Source organism: Tigriopus californicus, chromosome 8 (genome assembly GCF_007210705.1).
Source record: "Tigriopus californicus strain San Diego chromosome 8, Tcal_SD_v2.1, whole genome shotgun sequence".
Classification (NCBI taxonomy): domain Eukaryota; kingdom Metazoa; phylum Arthropoda; class Copepoda; order Harpacticoida; family Harpacticidae; genus Tigriopus; species Tigriopus californicus.
In genome coordinates this window covers 11,503,975-11,525,084 of record NC_081447.1, presented here as the reverse complement: position 1 = coordinate 11,525,084, position 21,110 = coordinate 11,503,975, and the positions used below count along the sequence as shown (strand labels likewise).

General features: G+C 40.5%; 1 protein-coding gene across 1 annotated transcript; it reads right to left on the bottom strand.

Moving 5' to 3' along the window:
- Positions 1–1,707: 1,707 nt before the first annotated feature.
- LOC131885793 (tektin-3-like) lies at positions 1,708–12,903 on the bottom strand. The gene is made up of 8 exons (XM_059233957.1): positions 12,618–12,903; positions 10,668–10,874; positions 10,086–10,346; positions 9,045–9,509; positions 8,548–8,632; positions 7,040–7,174; positions 3,433–3,677; positions 1,708–2,620 (listed from the first exon to the last, which is right to left on the bottom strand). The coding sequence occupies exons 1-8, from the start codon at positions 12,777–12,779 to the stop codon at positions 2,333–2,335; spliced, it is 1,848 nt and encodes a 615-aa protein (XP_059089940.1). The 5' UTR covers positions 12,780–12,903; the 3' UTR covers positions 1,708–2,332.
- Between the last annotated feature and the right edge of the window lie 8,207 nt (positions 12,904–21,110).

Below are 21,110 nucleotides of genomic sequence, written 5' to 3'. Positions count from 1 at the left end.
TAAATTGTCGATTTTGGGACAAAAAAACCCTTTTTTCCTAACCTTTTTTGACGATTTTCATCGTTACTTGTTGGAAATGGGCGGTATTGAAATGGTTCTTTTGATTACAAAAGCAGGAAATAAACTTTGGAAAGCTTTACCCATCTTCAACTGGATGTACTCATTGGACTTTCCATAATCTTGGAAGACTAAACCTAAATTCTTCATGTTAGAGACTTGATGAACGTCTTTATGATTTTGAATCTGTATCTAAAACTGTTCCTTTGAAGATTTACATTTTACATTGACGTACCAAGCTTGAATTATGACTTCCCTTTGTTTGCCCTCTTTGAATATACGGTATATTCAACAACATTCTTGAAAGGAATAATAGCATGGTTCATCCGTAATGTTCACTTTAAATCCCTACATTCACTACCAAATCCTGCCCATTTTTCATAACATTCTATTTTATTTGAGGCAAAACTTCTTACGTTTGCAGAATGACACAGGATCAACCTCTAATGGTTGGCTAAAGTCCCATTTAGATGAATCAAGCTTACATAGCATTTGCCTGGCACTCTCCATTTTTCATCTTACCAAGTCTTTCCATCGTTTTACGAAAAAACTAAACTACATGTTCAATTATGACGTTGACTTCGAAAACGCTTTTCCCCAGTGGGATTCTTAACGGCAATCTCATTCTAGTTATTCCATTAGCTTACTTTTTCGATTTCGGAGACTGTTGCTAATATGTATGACGAGTGTAGTGGTGTAATCTTCATGTATGGAAAAACAAATTTGCTTGATTTGTATGCATTGTTTACATTGCTTTATCTTCATCGTATTCGTATCTGCTTTCTAATGCCAGTTTTTGACCATCAAGCTGGCATCTAATCCAGCTTACTGTATTTTGGGTACAGAGCTCTAATCAACCTTTTTGCGAACATTATTAAAGTGAACCGAAAAAATGCGACGCCATTTGAGATCATTTGTAATAAACTCTCAGAACATTGCTCGTTAAATTGGTACTTATTGGGCGAGCATAGCAAAACCACTTCAAGAAATATCTTACAATTTCCAAGCTGTTTTTCTGTAATAGGGCATGAAGAACAATTGTCAAGATGTGCCGAGATGCGGAAAAAACGATCAGAAATGTCTTTGATTAGAAATACTATTGCTTATTCTAGTAACTTTTGTCTTAGAATTGATTTTTTGTTCACAAGTTTCATGTTTGAAGATATTGCCATTAGTGGTCGTTTTTTGTCCGCGGTTTTGCAATATAAGCAATGAATTTGAACAAGTCAAAGAGGGTTTCTGTCTCACTGAATTGATCCCATAGTGTGTGAGAACACTCATTCTCTTGAGAGTTTATCATATCAGTTCCAATTTTGGAACCCTCCAGCCATACGTATTCTAATTTGCTTTCAAGCTAACTCTTCTTGATCTAACTTGAATTGCATCAATCCGTTCGAATTCGAGTTTCCGCTGTAATCCGCGCTTCCCGCCTTCGACTTTCGCTCGTTTCTTTTCCTTTCCTTCGGCCTTGTGCGGCCTTGAACGGCCTTGGGTGATTTCAAGGTTGATTTTAGCTGGACTGAGAGTTTATTTTATGCATTACCCCCTGAGGACCAGGAAAATAACCGTCGATCGAGCTGGAAAGTGGATGTGGGGAGTGATTGTTTGTCTATTTGTGCCTTTGGGGCTTGAAATAATGGTTAGAAGCCATATAATCAAAACGTTTATTGTGTGACTCAATGCCACCAAGCCATTCGTTCTCAATTACAAAGCCAGAGATATATTGTTTTACAATGCATTGTTATGGGCCTCGGATCCGCGAGTTCTGTTTAATCCTAGGAGCACTTATACATTATCTAATTATGTACATGCACTGTACATACAGGATTTATATCGACCTTTTTAGCAATAGCATCAAGACTCCCCGGAAGCGGTGAGTGTTGAGCACCTCTCGGTGAAGAAATAACGTTCTAAGAATTACCATCGAGGTGATGTATCGGTACAAATACATCGTCGAGGAAAGGAGATGATTCCAATGAAAGAAAGAGCGGGATCAAACCAAAAAAAAAGATCATTTTGTGTCGAGGTTTTGCAATCGATCGAGAGCCATAAATTCCACTACGTATATTACACACTACATATGTTTTGTGTGTGTGTGTGTGAACAATAGTAGGCAATAATACGCGATCGGAGGTGCTGAGAGTGCGTTCAAAGAGTGACGAGAGAAGAGTTAGATCTACGGAGAAGTCGTTCCAAAGTTGGTGTGTGTTGCTAGTGACTAGTATTGTCCCTTCGATTGAGAGTGTAAGTGAATGGTTTAGATGATGATTGACTTCTAAAGCTTCGTGGCCAGAGAAATGACTGGGAAGCTCTTGCGAGACGACAGACACTTTTCTCGGTCAATAAAGAGGGAATTCGATTTGATTTTGAGGTCGTGTTCCAATCGAGCCTTATTCACCAGGAGATCCTGATGAGCGGACTCGGCCTCGTTCAATTTTCGGTTCAAGAGATCAATCGACTCTTGGATTTGTCCCACCTCCTCGACCAAACGATGATGAACGGGATCCCGACAGAGCTCCACGTCAGGTCGATGGGTTCGAGCTTCCAATCGAGTTTGAGAGACCTGGAAACAAAGGACTTGTGGATTAGTTAGGCATTGGGATTGTTTGCATCTTAGAGCAAGAACCATTCAAGATCCTCTTCAAAGGGAGGGAAACATGGGCTCAAGGACTCTGGTATTTGGTTGGTGAAAGATCTTCAACCTTCAGTCTAATCCTCATCTCGCCTCCTTTGTTTATACTTTGTCACCTGCATTGAACGTGTGGTGTAAGATATATATGCATATTATGGGCTCAATTGTTACCAAGGGTGACCCGCAATCTCTGGCTCTTTTATTTAGTGCCACTCAAGGGAAATAAATTGATAGGCCATAGTCGCAAGGGAGTCAGGCCTTGAGGCCGAGGGAAATGTCTCTTTATGTATGTGGCGTGGATGAACAGGACGGTTTGTTTGTAGGGTTAAGCACGAACTTCTACAAATATGGACTATGAACGAGCTTCCCGCCAAATCGGTCTGCTCTTGGTCAAAAGGACTCTGAGCCATTTAACTCAATTAAAATCAGGTCATTTTTTTTTAATCATTTACTTGTAAAGTGGTTTGCTTCAAAGTTATATTTGAAAATTCGAATTTTAAGCGGTGCTTACTTCTTAATTTTGGACATATCTCCTGAGTTCCCTAAGCATAGTTTTGGGCTCAAATTTGGCCAAGTTAATCTATTCAACAAGTTCCTATGGTCGTATCAAGTGCTTATTTGGAATTGAGTGAACGGTTTAGGGGATATAATTTTTTTTGCTTCCGTTCGTAGTCCACATCTATAGAAGTCCGTGGGTTCAGTTAGCCTCTTCTTTCTTTTCTACATGTACCCGTATATCTCACCTTCAAGGGGGCCTCCTTATCTCGGATCGCTTTCTTCAATGCTTGTATATGCTTTTCTTGATCATAAATCTCCTGCATGGTCTTGGACAGGTGGGATTGAAGCTTGTTATGGGCATCTGTGGACTCGGTGATTCGTTGCTGGAGTGAGGTGTTCGAATTGGTCCACGAACTCCACATGTCATTGGCGCATTGAGTTATGAGGTTGTCAACGTCACTCCTCAAACGTTGAGATGTGGAGCGCGAGGCTAGAATGGGCAATGCATAGACATAAAATAGACTATATAAAATATTCTTTACAATCGCACGGGGGCATTGAGGAACTAAAAGGGGCCCACCTTGTTGTTCCTACTTAGATTTCATGAACCTTTCTTTACATGGCAACCATTCATTCATTCGGTCATGATGCCAGTTAATGGTCACTCAGTTTACGTCGCTTGAAGAGGGTTCTTAGCATGAATAGCAAACTAATTTAGCTTTCGAATTTCTAATGTCCCAGACCGGCCAACGTTCTCTCTTTTCATTATTCTCGTTGGAATTTCAATCTTGAGAATTTCTTCTCGACTAAACAAGACGATCGTTTCATTTTCGCTCAAGAATCTATGAACCGGAATAAATGCAAAATATCTCGACTTGAGTGAAAGAGTCCAACAACCAATTTCTTCAAACCCAGCACGCTGTTAAGATGGTTGATAATTTCATCCGGGTCAAATGATCTGTCTTTTAGAAGCATACATAACTATGATGGGTTAGGGCTTGGAAAAAAGTGGAATAGAGTTCAGTATGATCACCTTTGATGTCCTCCCTTTAAAGAACTCTATATTTGTTCACACTATCGATGTACGAGAAAAGCTTCTCTATACAGTGTGTTCGTGTGTGAAGCTATCGGCTCGTAATTACAACGACATCGAGCTGAATTTAACCGATGGCCGATTAATTAATCGTCTAAACCTTGGTTTTCAAAGGTTTTTTTCCATCGGAAAAGATGGAGTACATGTGCGACGAGCATACCACTTAAGACGCAGATATCCACGTATATCCATTTATTTATTTTTTCTAGTTCCTCGTGGCTGCTTCATTCAATCCTTAGTCCAAAGCCCACCTTTGTGGGCTTGATGGTTTGCCTGTCTGTCTGTCTGTCTATCTGTTGGCTATTCAGACACTCGAAACTGGAGCATGACGATGATGTAAGTTAGAATCGTGCCGTGAATCTGAAGAAAGGTGTTCTTGGTCACTTTGAAATAGGAGCGAGGTCTCAAGTATCCTTTGTAAGCAAATTGCTGTCGCAGGCAATCCAGCTTGATTTCTGTGCAATCGTCCAAATCTTTGTGATGGCGGATCTTGATGTCGATGAGAATATCCGACACGTCTTTACAAGCATCGCGCAACTTTTGACCCAAGGAGCACATATACTGCAAACGAAACGAATGCGCCACGGCCAGTAATCCAGACGAGGCAATCGTAATGAGTAGAACCGAGGGATCCGAATAAATGTAGAAGAAGAAGATCCCCACCAAGAAGTAGCTGAACATGGCAATGCACGTGGACGTCCAGAAATAGATTAACAGCAAATGACCGAAGCCAATATTCAAGATCTTAATCAGTTCCAAGAACGTGAAGCCGTTGTCCAGGAGCTTGTCCAAATGCTGTATCTGACTGTCGAAATTCTCGATGTTGATCTGTAATTCGGAGAGGGCTCGTTTCTCGGGACTACTCTGACAACTCCCACGGGGCGTGACGGCATTGCGATGGTTCCACCCTTTGATGGTGTCTCCGATAATGAGAAACGACTCTTTCCGGCGGGATTCCTCGTGGCCCAAAGCCTCGTCATGGTCAATTTTACGGTGCTTCCGAAGTGTGGTGGAAAAAGACCGGTTCAGTTCGTGTCCATATCGCTTGATCATGCTTCGGAGAACGGCCAAACTTTGGAACATGACCAAATCCGTGGAGGACACGATCACGGGATAGTTTAACAAAGTGAACGAGATGGCTCCAAAGATGCAGGACAATCCGACGCTGATCTGGAAGAAAATGGAACGAGTTTCCGTGGGCTCGGTGGCCAGTTCCATGTAGAAGATGGTCAATCCCAAGGCATAGCCCAGGAAAAGTAGGTACAAGATCACCAGAACCCGTCGGTTCTTCCGTGCGAACTTGTGCATATCATCCTGTCGTTGGTAGCGGCACAAATCGATGTTGGAGGAGAGCCGACAGAACTTGGAGAGTGGTCGCACACACGTTTTCGCCCCGAAAAGTAGGATGGACATATAGGCGGTGAAGATGACGGAATTGATGAGATAGTAGCAAACGATATCGGTTATCTTCATATGAAAGCGGTCCTGAATGTTCTGCATAGACTCGACCACGTCATTGAAGCTCCGTCCTTTAAAAACCACGGCCACCATGATGACTAGGCCCGAGCCGATAATGGTGAGGATGTAATAGAAAACTCGAACGATTTCCCATTTGCAGTACTTGAAGCAAGTGCCCTCCTTGTCCACAATGGAAAACGGAAAGCCAATATATCGAAGGAACTTCAAACTTCGAAGAATGGGCGATAAGGGACTGGTCATTGTCAGGGCTCTTGAATGACTAAACGTCGAGCCGATCCCACTCTCAAATGAGACTCAATTAAAACATCGAATGTAGACTGTCATTATTGGGTTGAAATTGTGGAAATTATGGCCCAATTAGGCCCAACATCGACCCCTTAATTTCCGTGCATGTTGGGTAAGCACGAAAAGGAGATCCATCGCTCCTGAGCATAAAGATCTTGCATAGGAGATGCGTCAACTTTTCACTTTCAAGTCAACTAAAGACCAACCAACCAACCATACAACCAACCCGAGTCCAAATACCGACTGTCATATTGTAATTACAACAAAGTTGTTTATTGGATGATGTTGCAAAATCTCTCACATTTTCTTTTCCTTTCCTATTCCTCTTACAAAGTTAAGTGTTATATTTTCCGTAATGAAAGGCACTTTTAAAGACCTTTTGTGGGTGTCACATTGTCTAGTTTACCATCTGGTGTAAAAAAACCAAAACATTATTAAGTGCATATCAATCACTGAAGCCTTAGAATATGGGGATGCTAAAGTTGAGAATTAAAATTCGCAATTGCATAAAAGCAATATGTGCTTCTTCAAATGTGGTTGACCCGAAGTCGCTATAGACTAAGACTTGTTCCTATTTTCGGTTCGATCGATGGAAGATGCAAAAAAAAAAATATTATGCGCTCTCAAAGCTTACTGCTTGATTCATGATGTTATCGCAATCTGTTGCTAAATATTATCCACGTACGATTCGAAAAATACCCAAAAGCAATCTGTTGATCTAAAAGATAAATATCAAGGAGTGGTCTTCATTTCCTTTCCTTTCTCGCTCTCCTCACTGTTGTTCTCTCTAAGGGCACGTCACTTGTTCCACTTGTTGTAAGGGATAGGGCACAAACATCCATTTACCGTTTTTGCTGCAGACTTCATTGCTCAGCCAGTGACGTCGAACGACTCATTACTCTATTGACCCTGTACATACGTCCACCGTATTTACTGTACATGGATACATATGGTCGTAGACTCTAGCCCACTGTTATCGGAAATGTCCAACTCACCCTGGGACTCTTGTATGTTGTGATTCGAGTTCTCGGCCCATGTGTCCGGAATGCTCACATTCGGGTCCATCTTCTCAATCCCACCGTGCATATTAATGGCCCGAGATGTATTCTGGAGCTGATGGCAGGTGTGATCTGGAAAATATCCGGCCAAGTTCAACATTACAGGTTGGCTCATTTTTGTGCAAGACACTTAACGACTACAACCTCAAGGGAGATGACTGTCACGAAAGTTTTGAAATGTGATTGAGAAATTCTATCCTTGGTTTGTCAAGCCTTTTAAGCTGAACATTTCGTTGGAATGTTAATATTTCGAGTCAATGCCAATCTTTTATCATGGACTTCATTGAAACTCGTATTAATGGAATGTTGCTTCGTCATGGTTTTTTGCAAAAAAAAAATTGGGACAAATATTTTAGGGGGATGTAGTAACGTGTCTCTTTGATCCCGGCTTTGAGCGGAAAAAATGCTCTCGATGTTTTCCCTAAATGAATTATTCTTTCATTGTGGCCTTGTCAAATTAAGTCTACCAAAACTATTCTGAGATCTTGAGTCCGAGAGACAACTAAAGACATTGAAGTATACTAATATCTCGTCACAATGCCCACAAAAATCATTAAGTCTGAAAAGATATTTTCCATTTTTTGGCCCATTGCAATTTTTCAAATTTTTCTCGAAGTTTCGGAATGATTTTTTTAATGCTGTTTCTTCCTTTCTCTTTTCGCCTTATGGAACTTTTCTCTTGTGAATTTCTTGCACGGTAACGATATACATGATTTTGACCTAGGTTTTGATCTTTTGCAGGGAACAAATTATACATTCTTCGCTTGATCAAGGACTTTTCAGGGTTCCTCGCTATTTTCAGGGGAAATCAGTGAGTTGCCAGGATATTCTATTTTTTACGAAAATCGCTGGAAAATACAAGGTTATGAAGGCAGAGGTTTGCTTGCTATTTCACATGATTACCCATTAAATTGAAGCCTGGAACTTTGCATAGTTATGCAATACTTGAAAAAAATGAAAGTAATAGACCAAGTACGTAATGTTGGCCACAAATGTTTTGTGTGGAATTCATTTTGCATATGCATTACACAGGAAAGGTGTAGGTTGCAAATTTTCAAATATTTCGAAGGAAAATTCCGAAGGTATTCATCTCAAAACATTCCCTAAACAATTTAAAGAAACATTTCGCAGAACGTGTGTGGGGCGCCTGCGTAAGAGAGATGTGTACAATCCATGAAATGATTAAAAATAAACGTGACGAAGTGGCCTCTATTTTTTTTTATTTTACAACTGACTAACATTTTTCCCCATGCAATTGAAAAATCAGGGCCCTCAAAAGGCAACCTTTCCTAGGTCTACTGTACTCATCACTCTAGTTTTCTGACCTAGATATTTTGGTGATTTGACCCGGAATAAGGGTCCCATCCAAGGTAGACCAAAGTGAATGCACACACGCGTACATAGTTGTTGTTCATATGCCTACGCTATTTGCCCAAGCCACTCACCAATGTTGATAGCCTGGTCTTTATTGGCCAAATCTCGTTCCAATTGGTGCCTGGCGTTTCTATTGAGGCCGAGTTGGTAATTGACCTGGAACGAAGCGACGAGCTCATGAAGTCTTGTTAGCTACATACATAATACATAGTAATGAGCTGGGAATGTATAGCAAGTGATTCCAATGTAGCAGCTCATCAATGAAAAGATGACTTTGATGATTTTCAAAGGTCAGAGAGAGAAAGAGGGAAACCTTTTTGGGCTCATTTTGTCTCCTTTTCCTCATTTGGGCTTCTGTGTGTACACAAAGAGACAAATCAAAGCCTCATCAAATCACGCTTTTATGTATCACGTCATTTGATTCTTGGGAAAACATGGAAGGAATACATTCACGAGTGGTTTGCCAAACACTCGCAGTTGCTTCCATCAAACCACACGCATGTATCTACAATGACGATGCTTTTCGGTGGATCTATTATTATTTGTGCTTTTTATCGCTTTTTTTTACCTGCTCTAATGTCTTTCTCATCTTGTCTTGGGATCCCTTAATCGTGTCCACCTCTCTCATTAAGGAGTTCTCCGGGATATCGTTGACCAAGTCAATGCCTTTCCTACCCTCACGATGATAGATACATTCTGAGGTGATCCTCAGGGGGCCCTCGGTTTCGGCCAAGGCTCGCTCCAAGTTCTTCCTGGTCTCCATCAAGTGATGAGTCTCGTTCATGTTTCGTTCCAATTCAGATTGGAGCTCGGATCGCCAAAACGAGACGTCGTGGAGTCGCTCGCCAATCCGGCGATCCGCATCGCGTTGCGTCAACACGGTGCGGTCCTCGCGATCGCGCATCAAGCGAATGGCCTCACTGCGAACGCGCTCGGAATTGTTTCGTGCGTTGTCTGCACTGTTGAAATGCGACATGTTCGAGCTGGACCAATCCGAGGGCGAGAACCGAGTGTAATTGGCCATCCTGGCCGCCTAAAGCAAGCGGTGGATAAAGTGATGAGTCAAATCCCTTCCTGGCCTTAAGAGGCTGAGCAAATATTTTGACCAACATAATTTGCTAACTTGCACAAACATGTCTCTAGTCATGCCAAGTACTGATGGAGGGTCACCATGAAGTAAGTGCAAATAAACGAGAAAGACTCTCTTAAAACCAAGCGATCAGTGATGGTCATCGCCAAGGGCTCTTCAATCCATTCACTGAACTGCTTTTTGCCAATGTTTAGGCGTAGCGAGCAATTAACTAAGAAGATATCAGAGCAATGTTTGTGTGATAGAGTAGAAAATTCGAATGAGGGAAACACATCCATTCATCATTTAAACGTAAAGACAAGCACGATAGTACAATACGTGTCGGCTGTGTTCATCTTTCCTTCAGAATGATCTATTTGTAGCAGTCAAATCTAGATCCATGGATACTGGTAAATTTGTGCAATCATGCTCAAGACCACTTTCAAATCAGCCTGATATTGTCCATTTCCAAGGAGACTTTCTCCCACTCATCCAGGATGTGGTTGAGTGCACTTCAAGTTGTTGTGCATCCATTCTTGCCTGCAGAGGTTTTGTCTCCACAACACTGGGAAACTTCGTGTAGGAGGCGTTTCCCAAGCCGGCGTTCAATCCATAGCTATCCAAGTAGTTATCCACCATGGGCGGTTTAGTAGAACCGCCCGCATTCCAGGCAATGGGCCTGGAATGGGCCCCCATGGAGGTACCGTTCACGTGCATACTCGAGCTTTTGTAGCCGCCCGGGTAAGAGTTCTGTGCTCCGCCGTTTCGGATCTCTCTGCCGTCAATGGTAACCCCGACCAACTGGAAGCAGAAAACATTTCGATGCTAAGACGCGGTTGGATGAATGTTTGGAAAATAAGGTGTACATTTAGTTCAAGGATTACGCTTTGGGATCAAGCCGGGAATGGAGGGCATGCAAATGTTGTTCCATTTGGTCAAGAAAAGAACCCCACTTGCTCTGTCGTTGGGGAGTTGGAGCGAACTCCAGTTGATACAGACAGCAATGTTTGTTTCCTTGGAGGGGTAGCTAAAGAGTGGGGAACGAGGTACTAACTTTTTTGTCCATTCTTGCTTGCTTGGCTTTCCAGGCGTCGCTATCTACTTGGTCCACTTTGCACTAACCTCTTCGGCTCCGCGTTTGGATCGTGCCAAGGTTCGCGATTGAGCTCCGCCGTAAGTTGGGAACTTTAAGGTCTCGGGAATGCCTCGGAAGTGGTTGGCGTTCTTGTAATCGTAGGTTTGGGGAGCAAAGTTGGTGTTGTAACTCGTTTTGGGCAAGGACGGGGGTGCCACCCCTATCGGCCGACCATCGACCGTTACGCCGCGGTACTAAAAGAATCGTAACCAGAGTGCCATGAAACACTTCGACCTCCGTGTTGTGGTCTTAAACCTTTTCTATGGTTCAGTAATGATGGGAGTTGTCGTTATTTTTTAGAATGTCTGATAATGATGCAATGCATTTTTTGCTTTTCTGATTTTGTAAATGTTGGCAGAATGCTAATCATTCACCCTAATCTTTCTGTGTGTTAGGCGTAACAATTGGTCCTAATGCTAAGTAAGCAATCGTGGGAACCATTGCAACTACGGCTTTGAGGCATTAAAAGAATTCCAATTGAGCAATGCAACAATGTACCTAATTATGTACCTATTGGTTGTGTACTTTGTTTCAAAATTCTAATCAAACAGGCCTTTTGTGTTTCCTCAGGAAATTAGATCAAGGGCCAACGGAAAAGAAAGATTCGAAACTGACCCTAAAAAGGCAGAGTATGATTTACTTGCTTTAATTCATTACTTTCTTGATGAATGGACAGTACTAAGGTTGACATCATGCATTCGTAAATTAGAATGAAAGTGGTTCAAGGAAATTGGGCATCAAAAGCGCTGATTGCTGCTCTCTGGGAATTTAGATTGGTCCTATGGCAGGGTCAGAGAGAAGACATTGCGTTTATTTCCACGTGAGAACGCGCTCATTGAAAAGAACATCCACCAATTATACAGTTCCATACGTTGCTCGATATGAAACTGTCTTGCCACCTAATCAGAACATTACAACATATTAATTGATACTTGGTTGCCTAGTGTATTTTCCATCAATTTTCAATGAGCAGCCATTGTTCGTGAGTGGTACATTCTCAAAGACCTTTACCTCACTCTCACCCACAATAAACGCATGAAGCGTGTACTATGATCAAGTCTCAAGGTCTGAATTGTTACCAAAAGAGTGAGTGCAGAAGTGATCGATCTTCTCAGGTGAGTGGTGGTTCAATTCCCACCACCTACCACCCACCTAAGATGTTCGTTCGTGACTAGCTCTCAAACAGGTTCTCAAAGTTTTCGTTGGTGGCTCAATCCCTGGATCTGGCTGAGGAAACTACGTCGGAGAAATGAGGTCCACCAAAAACCACGGACCGAGAGAGTTCCAATGTTTCCTCCTCATGGTTGTGAAGAAAACCAAGAAGAAGGCGGAGAAGGCGAGGAGAAAAGCGGCAAGTGTTTGTTCGATACCAATTGGAAGTCAGCCTTGACAGGAGAACCGTTGAAATGTACCTCTCCTGCACCAAGGAGGAATGAAAGAACTTTTTGTTCCACTCTGGTTGTCACTACTAGTGGGTTCACTTCTCACTTGTGGCCTTGGAAGAGAACTTACCTGACATAAAAGCAGTCTGTTGGCCTCAAGCAACTAACATTATTCCAGACAACATTTCAACATCCAAGCCTCTTGAGCAGATACACGTACGATGAATCTTATCATTCCCCTGCTGGAGAACTTGATATCAGGGTGGAAATATTAGGAACGTCACCTTCTCCTATTTCTCCTTTTGAAGCTTGTTAGTAAGGTCAGGTTCGAAGTCGAGGGTGTTCCAAAGAATACATCAATATGCTCAAACCTACTTGCTTGAATTTCGTTGCCCTTCCAAATATCAAAAGAGCCTCTATTGAATCCAAGGATACAATTGAAGCTATGCGGGGAACAAAGTTGGGGACATTTTTCAGAGGAAGTGGGGTAGAATGGATGCTTTGAACAACTCCACAAACCCATTGATCTCAAGTAATTGCGAGAAAGTCACTTGCCTCGGGTCCGGCCCTGGTAATGGGCCTGCCCACGAATGGAGTTATGATACCCCCCGAAGGCTTCTGCAGCATTGATGCCGAAAGAGCACGGCCTCGATAGCCCTTGCTGGCATTCGAGAAATCATGTTGATAAGTGGATTGGAACTGGGTCTTCACTCCCATACTTCAATTTTTCATGGCGACACCGGGTATCACAAGTCGATCTGCATGTGTCTTTAATCCAGCCAATCTACCGCACCAACTCGATACACTTCTCAATGGAAAAGATCGTCATGAACTGACTTCGTCCTTGGTGGATGAGGGCCTCTTTCCCTGCATTCGAAGGTGCCCTTCAAAGGGCACAGGCCTAGTGCCAGAGGCCAGCTTAGCTAGGCCTGTCCAGGTGTGGACGGACGAGGCAAAAGACCAATGAGATGGAAGCACTTCAGTTCAAGCAACAATCCAGTGGGCCTCTTACCCACATTCAACCAAACCTGGACGAGTAGGGACTCTTGGAATGGTTTCTCTGTTTCTATTTCTCTTTTGGAAAAGACAGATTTGGATGGGTGGTTGAGCCTTTGATACCCAAAGATTATGTCGTTAGATTACATGATGGGGAAATGGATTAAGCGAGCCCACTCTCTCCATAGTGCTTCATGTGGACTTTTGTATTTCCATGGTATTTAAAGGAATTGGAGAACCCGCTGGATAAGAAAGTAATATTATTTGAAGATCTTGTCTTACATGATATACAGTACGAGAACTTTCCAAGTTTAGCTTTGCATGTTTGCCTCTAAGAGAAAACTACATAAGAATCCTCGTCAGTGACACAGTGTTGAAGAAAATTACACCAATGATATTTGCTGTTGCTAACATTTATTGAAAAAAAAACATTCAAAATCATATCTGGGTACATTTTTACTTTGCTCTTTTAAATACGCACAATTTTTATTGATCAATTAAAATGAAGAAAAGAAATGATAGTTTTTTTTTACTCTTGACGTATATTTCAAACTTAATATCACTTATTGAGCCCTTCAATTAACCTCTTTTGCTACGTACAATGTCTTCAAGTTACATGAGAAAGACAATCATCATTCATTAATAATGTCGAGCAAAGGAATGATTTGAATGATAAGCCTATGGAATGAGCTTCAAAATGATTTGCAGAAAATAGTTCAGTAAAGCTGCAAACACTCTCAAAAGCCACACGAATGTACTATGAACAGTTTTATTACTTTCTGTAAACAGTAACTTGAAATAAGAATCTTAATATTCGTAGGGAGAAGAGCAACTTCTTCAAAGCTTTGTTTTGGCCATTCTTAAAGCATTTTTAAGTGCTTTTTGGTCATTTATATTCACCATTTTTTAAAGCCCTAGTAATGGCGAAAGTCCTCAAACAAGAGTATTGCTCACTGTCATGTTATCACCACTCGAGTATGCTATTTGCTGAAGTTTTCTCGATAGAAGATCAAAGGGTCATGATGAGGCTCGACAATGTATTTGGTCCTTTCAGGCAAAATGCTATTTCTTATATCATCCTAAGATGTCACCAACAATTGTCTATTTTCGTACCAAAACTGCGAAAAAATACTTTATACTTTACATATATAAACACCAAAACCTCATGTTTATTCATCCCTGGTTGAATAAATTCAACTATGTGTTCAAATGGGAGTAACACTTTGGTTGAAAGGTAACGAATAAAAATTGTACTTTCAAAAAGAATTTCACAAGTGACAAAGTTAGCTTTTAAGTTAATGTTGCCCATCATTTGTCCCTTGTGACACATCATGCTTACTTTCGAGTTGGTTTTGCTTTGCTGTTGACAATGTTCAAATAATTTACAAATTATCACTGGGCCAGGTGGAAACTTTATTACGAACAATAATGTTATTAAAAAGATACTTCATCGACCCCTCGTCATAATCCAAAACAAAACCAGGTTTGAAAAGCATCTTCACAAGGAACATTACCAATGCTTTTGAAAACTGTGTGATGGTACGTCCTTCTTTAGGTCGAAGGAGAGAGGAGATATAATGACCCTCTTTAAGTCAATCATTCATACACCCTACTACAGTAGTTCAGTCAATTTCAAGTGAGAATCTGTTACCGGTACTGATTTATAAAAGAATGAAAAAGGTCCAAGGCGGCTTTATGGGAAACTATTAATAAATGCTGTAGAGAATGCTATCGACCTTTGGTCAAGTTTGAGTGTTGCACTTTTTAGGCCTGTCTTAGCCTGACTTTTGGACATTGACACCCACATCCATTCAGAAAATTTTCATGAAGAAGCCTTTTGAGATGTTGCATAACATCACATGTCACATTAGTTCCCCTTCTCCTTTGATCTTGTACACACGCTAAAGCAACTTCTGTTTTGGACAAGGATTCAAAAATTTCTCGGCGAGATCCCCCGAGGTAAAAATTGATCTTCATAGAGCTTTAATTTGACTTGTAACCTCGTATCATAACGGGCTCGAGTGCAGGAAAAAAAATATTTAGCAAATTTGTGAGTTTAGGGTCGTTATTTGTTATTCCTTTGCCTTCGCCTCATTGTTAGTTTTCCTGTCTATGCATTCCACTTTAAATGACAGTCTGTCCGTACGGTCCATTGTGGTCTGTGTTACTAATTGTAATGAAATTACGTCTTTAATGTTCACATTCCCTTTATTTTCGAAGCTGAAGCTACATCGAGCTGTTCAAGCTCAAAGGAAACATTGCCATGCAGTCTTTGGTGTTTCATTGATTAGTCCATTCGCACCAAGTGGAAGCTACGTTGATGTGTCCGTTCCGTTTACCGCTTAATCCTTCATTCATTAAACATTTACTTGCGTCGTAATCCAATTCCTCAATTGTGGTGAGCATTTTTGGTCGTTTCCTACCCATCTGTCCTCATGGTATCCCAATTTGCTACAAAGTACTTACTTGTAAGTCGACAATTTCAAAGTTAAAGGACCCTTTTATGGACATTCTAGATATGCAGCTTGTCGTGTACGTGCTGTACATACTACTAGAGTAGGTTTATAAATTTATTCTCGGGAACTGAACAATGCTTTAAGAGAGAAATTTTCAAAGGCTTTTCAAGGTAATAGATAAGCACCCAAGAACCATGTAATGATCTTTTTACACACCTAGTTCGACAAATTCAAAATGTATATTTTCTAATGTCAAAATCAGAGAAAAAAGCCAATGTTATTGCGAACATCGTATCCAAGGAAACGGCCAATTAGATTAGACAAACCGTAAAATATGACTCAAATTACATCATTACCTCTGTTCCTAGTTTCATTCAAGTAACAGAGAACTCGTGAGTTTGAAATTGGATGAAAAAGGAGGGGCTCAGTCAAAGGATCGAGATCCAACGTTACATCAAAGTATAATAGAAACTATTACGTCCTTTTCGTTCACGCAACTGCGAAAAAAACACGTCATCTCTTATGTGGACTGAATTCAAGGTCAAAGCATAAATAATACAATGAGGATTCTTTTTCTCGAACAAAATAAAGGGGGCCCTACAAATGCTCTATGACTCTACAATGCAGTGATTGATAAAACTGTGTGTATAGGTAATAGCTTGCAAAACTAAGATATAAAAGAAATTTGTTATAATGATCCGAACGTTGTCCACTTTTAGCCACTATAGTATGGCTGGGCCATACACATTTGTCAACACACTGAAATGAAACATTAGACCTTACCAGACAAATGGGTAAACTTTCGTCGTTGAGGTAGGATGGTATTTGTTCACTCACTCTGCAGTATGTTCACGAACGTCTGTCGAGTCAAATATCCATCATAAACGAAATTTTCAGGTTTTTTTGTTTGGGATGAACAACTTCCGAATCGAAATGGTTGTGTAACTAAGTTGATGTGCCTAAACATTTCCGTGGCATTTAATCCCCTTTTGATCGCAAACATACACCAAACGGTGCAATCGTGCACCACTTTGGGTTCGAGTAAAAATACCCGCTGTTAATGCGAGGTATTTGTAAAACGAGTGAGACTCATTGTTCGACGCACTTCCAAAATTGGGCGAAACCAAATGTGATCGGATGATCCAATGATCTGAACTTTTTCAATATGAGAGATAAGAAAAAGTCTACCTGGGAGTAACAAAAGCAAGCTGATCGGAGATACGAAATAAATGGAAAATAACTTGCAATGGCTATTTTATTGAACATATACAATCAAAGCAACACCAACGTGCATTATTTGCCACATTTTCTTTGAACATCCATTGCAGTTTTCTTTCAAGAGAAAAGCTGGCGATGACCAAGGGATCTTCCATTTTTGGTCTAAAGCAATCCAATAAGTGAGTTCGCCTGAAAATGACACTTATATAATCTCCAAGTTGTTCTATTGTAATGGAAACACGTAAATGTTATTTTTAAGTCGTTCAATAAAAGATAAGAGTGCAAACTATGCCCAATTTTATCCGTGGAGGGTGGAGGTAGTAGAAACAAATCTTCAGTGTTTATTTACCTTCAGCGGAAACTTCGGATTTCTGTTACGAATTATTTCGGCACAGCACTAACACAGACACGAGCTATTGACAATGCATTGCTGATTAAAAACTCTTTTCTAAGCAGTCATCTTTCCTTTTTTCAAGATACTTCAAGATAGCAACTCCAAATAGTTCCTAAAGTACAGATGATGGACAAGTTTTCCAATAATACAGTTTACTCAAAAATGGAATGCATAGATTCACGGATCTCTTTCCGAATGATGAAGGTATGAATTATATTGGGGGTGTCGATAAGTGCCCATTCTAAACCAAATAGTCCAGGCACTTATTTTCTCAATTGTAACACAAAATAAGTTGAAGTGGGTCTTTTTCTCCTCTCTCGTTCCGTAATTCGACTTCAAATGCTCCTTAACCTTGTTAACCAAGTGGTCCACCTATCAATTCGATTATCTGGTTTACCTTGAATGCCTTTGAGAGGTTCTCTACCTAATGTGATTTGGTTTGTCGGGTCGTCGATGAAGAAGAAGAAGAAGAAGACGATGATGATGATGATGATAATAATTGCTTGTTATTCCCTGAGACAGAGCTTCCATCAGCTTTTTCGACTTCTGGCACTTGAACCTGATGAGTCCACTCTTTATCTCCAAAAGTGGGAGGAGGTCTTTGTAGCAAATGTTGTTATGATCTTATGTACATTTTCAATTTGGACTCAAGCACAATGCTGAATTGATCCAGCTTTTCGACGGGTCTGCCAGCGGCTGAAGAACTTGTGAAGACTCAGGTGCACATCAATGGGACCTCGAGAGAGCGGACAGGAAGTTTTTTGCCATTGCACTAATTCATAGCAAGTGCACCTTTGACAGAAACGACAAGTCCAGTGGTCTCTGTATTTGATGCTTAAATGTGGATAAGAAAAGGAACATGTCGTTTGAGTATATTTTCATATTTCAAATTTTAAAACGACACCAAAAAAGGCCTTTAGTCATACAGGGCCAGAGGTTTTTTTTCTACAGATTCATAATGTATTATACCGATTAAATGAGTGAACTGATGAACTTGAAAAATCTTTTGCTGATAAAAAGACGCTACATGGCTTATCGGATAATATGTTCCTCTCGCGTCATTTCGATCTCTGCTTGGTTCCCATCCATGTGGTCTTGGAGTCGCGAATCTAAGATTGGAACTTGAGGAAAAGGGGGAGGGAAACCGCTCCCTCCCAAAAAGACCCAGGCCAAAGACCCCGCAAGGACTCAGAAGTACCACGACCTTCTTCCTTTTTAGGTCACAAGCAAGCATAAATCTGTTTCCAACGCGACAAATCGCCAAGGACAAACATGTCACGTGGCTCTTACAAACATATCTACCTTTCATTTATAGTCTACATAATATATATGCATCATGCCCCTTTGCGTATATGCTACATTCTATTATGATGGCATGAGACTAACTCCCGTGAAACTAATGAGCTATTGCTGGATTGAAGTAATAGGACAACTCCAGGGTGCTTCCGCGTGAATGGCGAAAGCTGGCCAGGAAGAGGATCTCTTTTTGTTCCCAGTTTACTACCTTTGCATGTCAGTTTCCACAAGCGAGTGGAACGAGGAATTTCCAATGTCTTGATCCAACAAACCTTGGTGGTAAGCTATTGGAGCGAAATTCCTGGATAGTGGTGGGATATCATTGTTCCCACATCTAGTATCCAGAAAGGACCAACCCAGGAAACCGGCACTTTAAAATGTCACCCAATGGTCACGAGGTCTGGGCAATGAAGGCCAAGGAATGCCGAGAATAACCTTGTGATTTTCGTTTTGCCGTTCCAAATCACCCTAATATTGAACTTGTACATGCCAGCCTCGTTGCATGGGACTGTTCACTACACAATGCCGAATTTATGTATTTGGTTGGGAAAATGAAATCAATTTCTAAGGGTTGCATCTCTTATTGTTCTAGTTTGAAATAGGTGCGGTGGTAACCCTCCTTGGGAACAAATATTCCCAGTTACCAAGGAAACCAACCATCAGCGTCTTGGCAGAAAATGGGTGCATCCATTTGATTGTTTATAATTCTTGAAGCTCTCTAATGAGGGGGGTCCACAACCCGTAAAGGAATGAAGACCTACATCCTGTAATCCAAACCTGGTGGATAGGTGTTTGAGATACCTTGCAAACACCATTACGCTTAATATTTGGGCAAAATTATTTATGAACACTTGAGAGTGCCTTTAAACCACAAGTTGTAACCGATGAGTAGAGACTATGAAAAAAGTCATCTTTTATCGGCGAAATATTTCGATGATACTTTATCAAAAAAAGGGCAAAATATTTCATAAAAAGTATTTCGAAATAGCCAAACTAATAAAGAAAGGGTTAAGATAATCTTATCAAGTGCCAATGAATTTTGTAACTTTTGAAATGCTTTCAAAAAAATAAAAAATTCAAATAACAGGCGAAAAGAACATAAATTTAGTCACCAGCTAGCTTTTTCAAGTAAATGTTATAGTTGAGCCAAAATGATGTTATATTGTAACCTAATTTTCAATGTTTTATAATTACTTTGAAATAAATGCTTAGAATGTTGGTTTTTTTCTTCTTCATTTGGAAAGACGTCTAATTGGAAATGCAAATTGCATCAAAAGTAGGCTTCATAAGATAGATAATTTTTTGCAATTCAGTATCGATGCAGAACACATAAGATATTGTTTCACTGAATCGCAAATTTGTTGGTTTAAACTAAATTAAATTCCCAAAAGTTGTGATATAAACTTTTTTTCATGAGTCCTCCTCCTCCTCCTTCCTGGGGTCAAAAATTGAAATACTATGAACCCTTTAGACGATTTCATTATTTGTTTGATTGCTCATTAACAACTATATGTATATAATTTTACCCCCAGAAGCACATGTCAAACTTAGTCAAGAAAGGAATTAATGAAGTACTAACTCAATAAGCATACTTGACAAGTTAGCGACTACAAAGTTGTGGATGGAGCTAAGATCAGGATGCAAAATGCAGTTAAGTCAACAATTTCGATGATCGTCAGTGAAACATGTTGAGAGGAAAAGTCGAACGAATCTAAAGACTTTTTGCGCAAGAAATCGTAATTTTTTTGAACATTTGTTCCTAAAACACCTGAATATTCAGGAATGTCCCAGAGTGGCAAAATATTTGAAATTTATAGTTAATGATTAATTTTCTTTTCGTCAGAATTTGTAGCAATGAGATCCCGACGTGGGAAACCATGATATATTCTCTTTGAGGCAGGTTTTCCTTCAAGGAAAATCATTGTATGGAAAAAGAAATTCACTTTTGAAGGCTACTAAAGTTCTATTAAGTATTAACAATGTGGATTCTTGTTCAGCCGTATTAAAAGTTACGCAACTTCAATCGACTGGATCATCTTTGCGCGATGCAAGTTGTGATGTTTTTGTCTTGAAAACATAAAATTGGCATAAATGGGAAGTTTCTGTTGCGGGTTTGGTTGCGACGGCATGCAGAATCATCTCGGTTTGTTAATTTAGTTTGAGGTCAGTTTGCCTCAGCTAAAACACAGACTTCTACCGATGTGGACTGCGAACGGAAGCAAAAAAATGTCTCTCCTAAACCGTTCACTTAATTCCAAATAAGCACTTGATACGACCGCAAAACCTTGCTGACTAGATGAACTTAGCCAAGTTTGAGCCCAAAACTATGCTTAGGGAACTCAGGAGATATGTCCAAAGTTACGTAGTAAACACAGCATAAAATTCGAATTTTCGGCCTGCCTCTTGGTCAGCTATATAAGCTTTTGACAACATCCTTTTAAACAGACCACCCTGAAAGTAAATAACATAAAAATGACCTGCCTTTGATTCATGGGCGTCACGTTTCTTATTTTATTACTTTAATTCGAAAAGTGGCTCAGAGGTGCTTTGACCAAGAGTGTATGAGTAAGAGTGATCAATCGAGGTTCCGCAGTAAGCGGCTTAATCTTGCGGTTATGCCTCGTCTGTGGATAAACTTTATTCTTCACCGATTAAGTTAGTTGGCCGGTGCTCATTTTATCTCTCTCT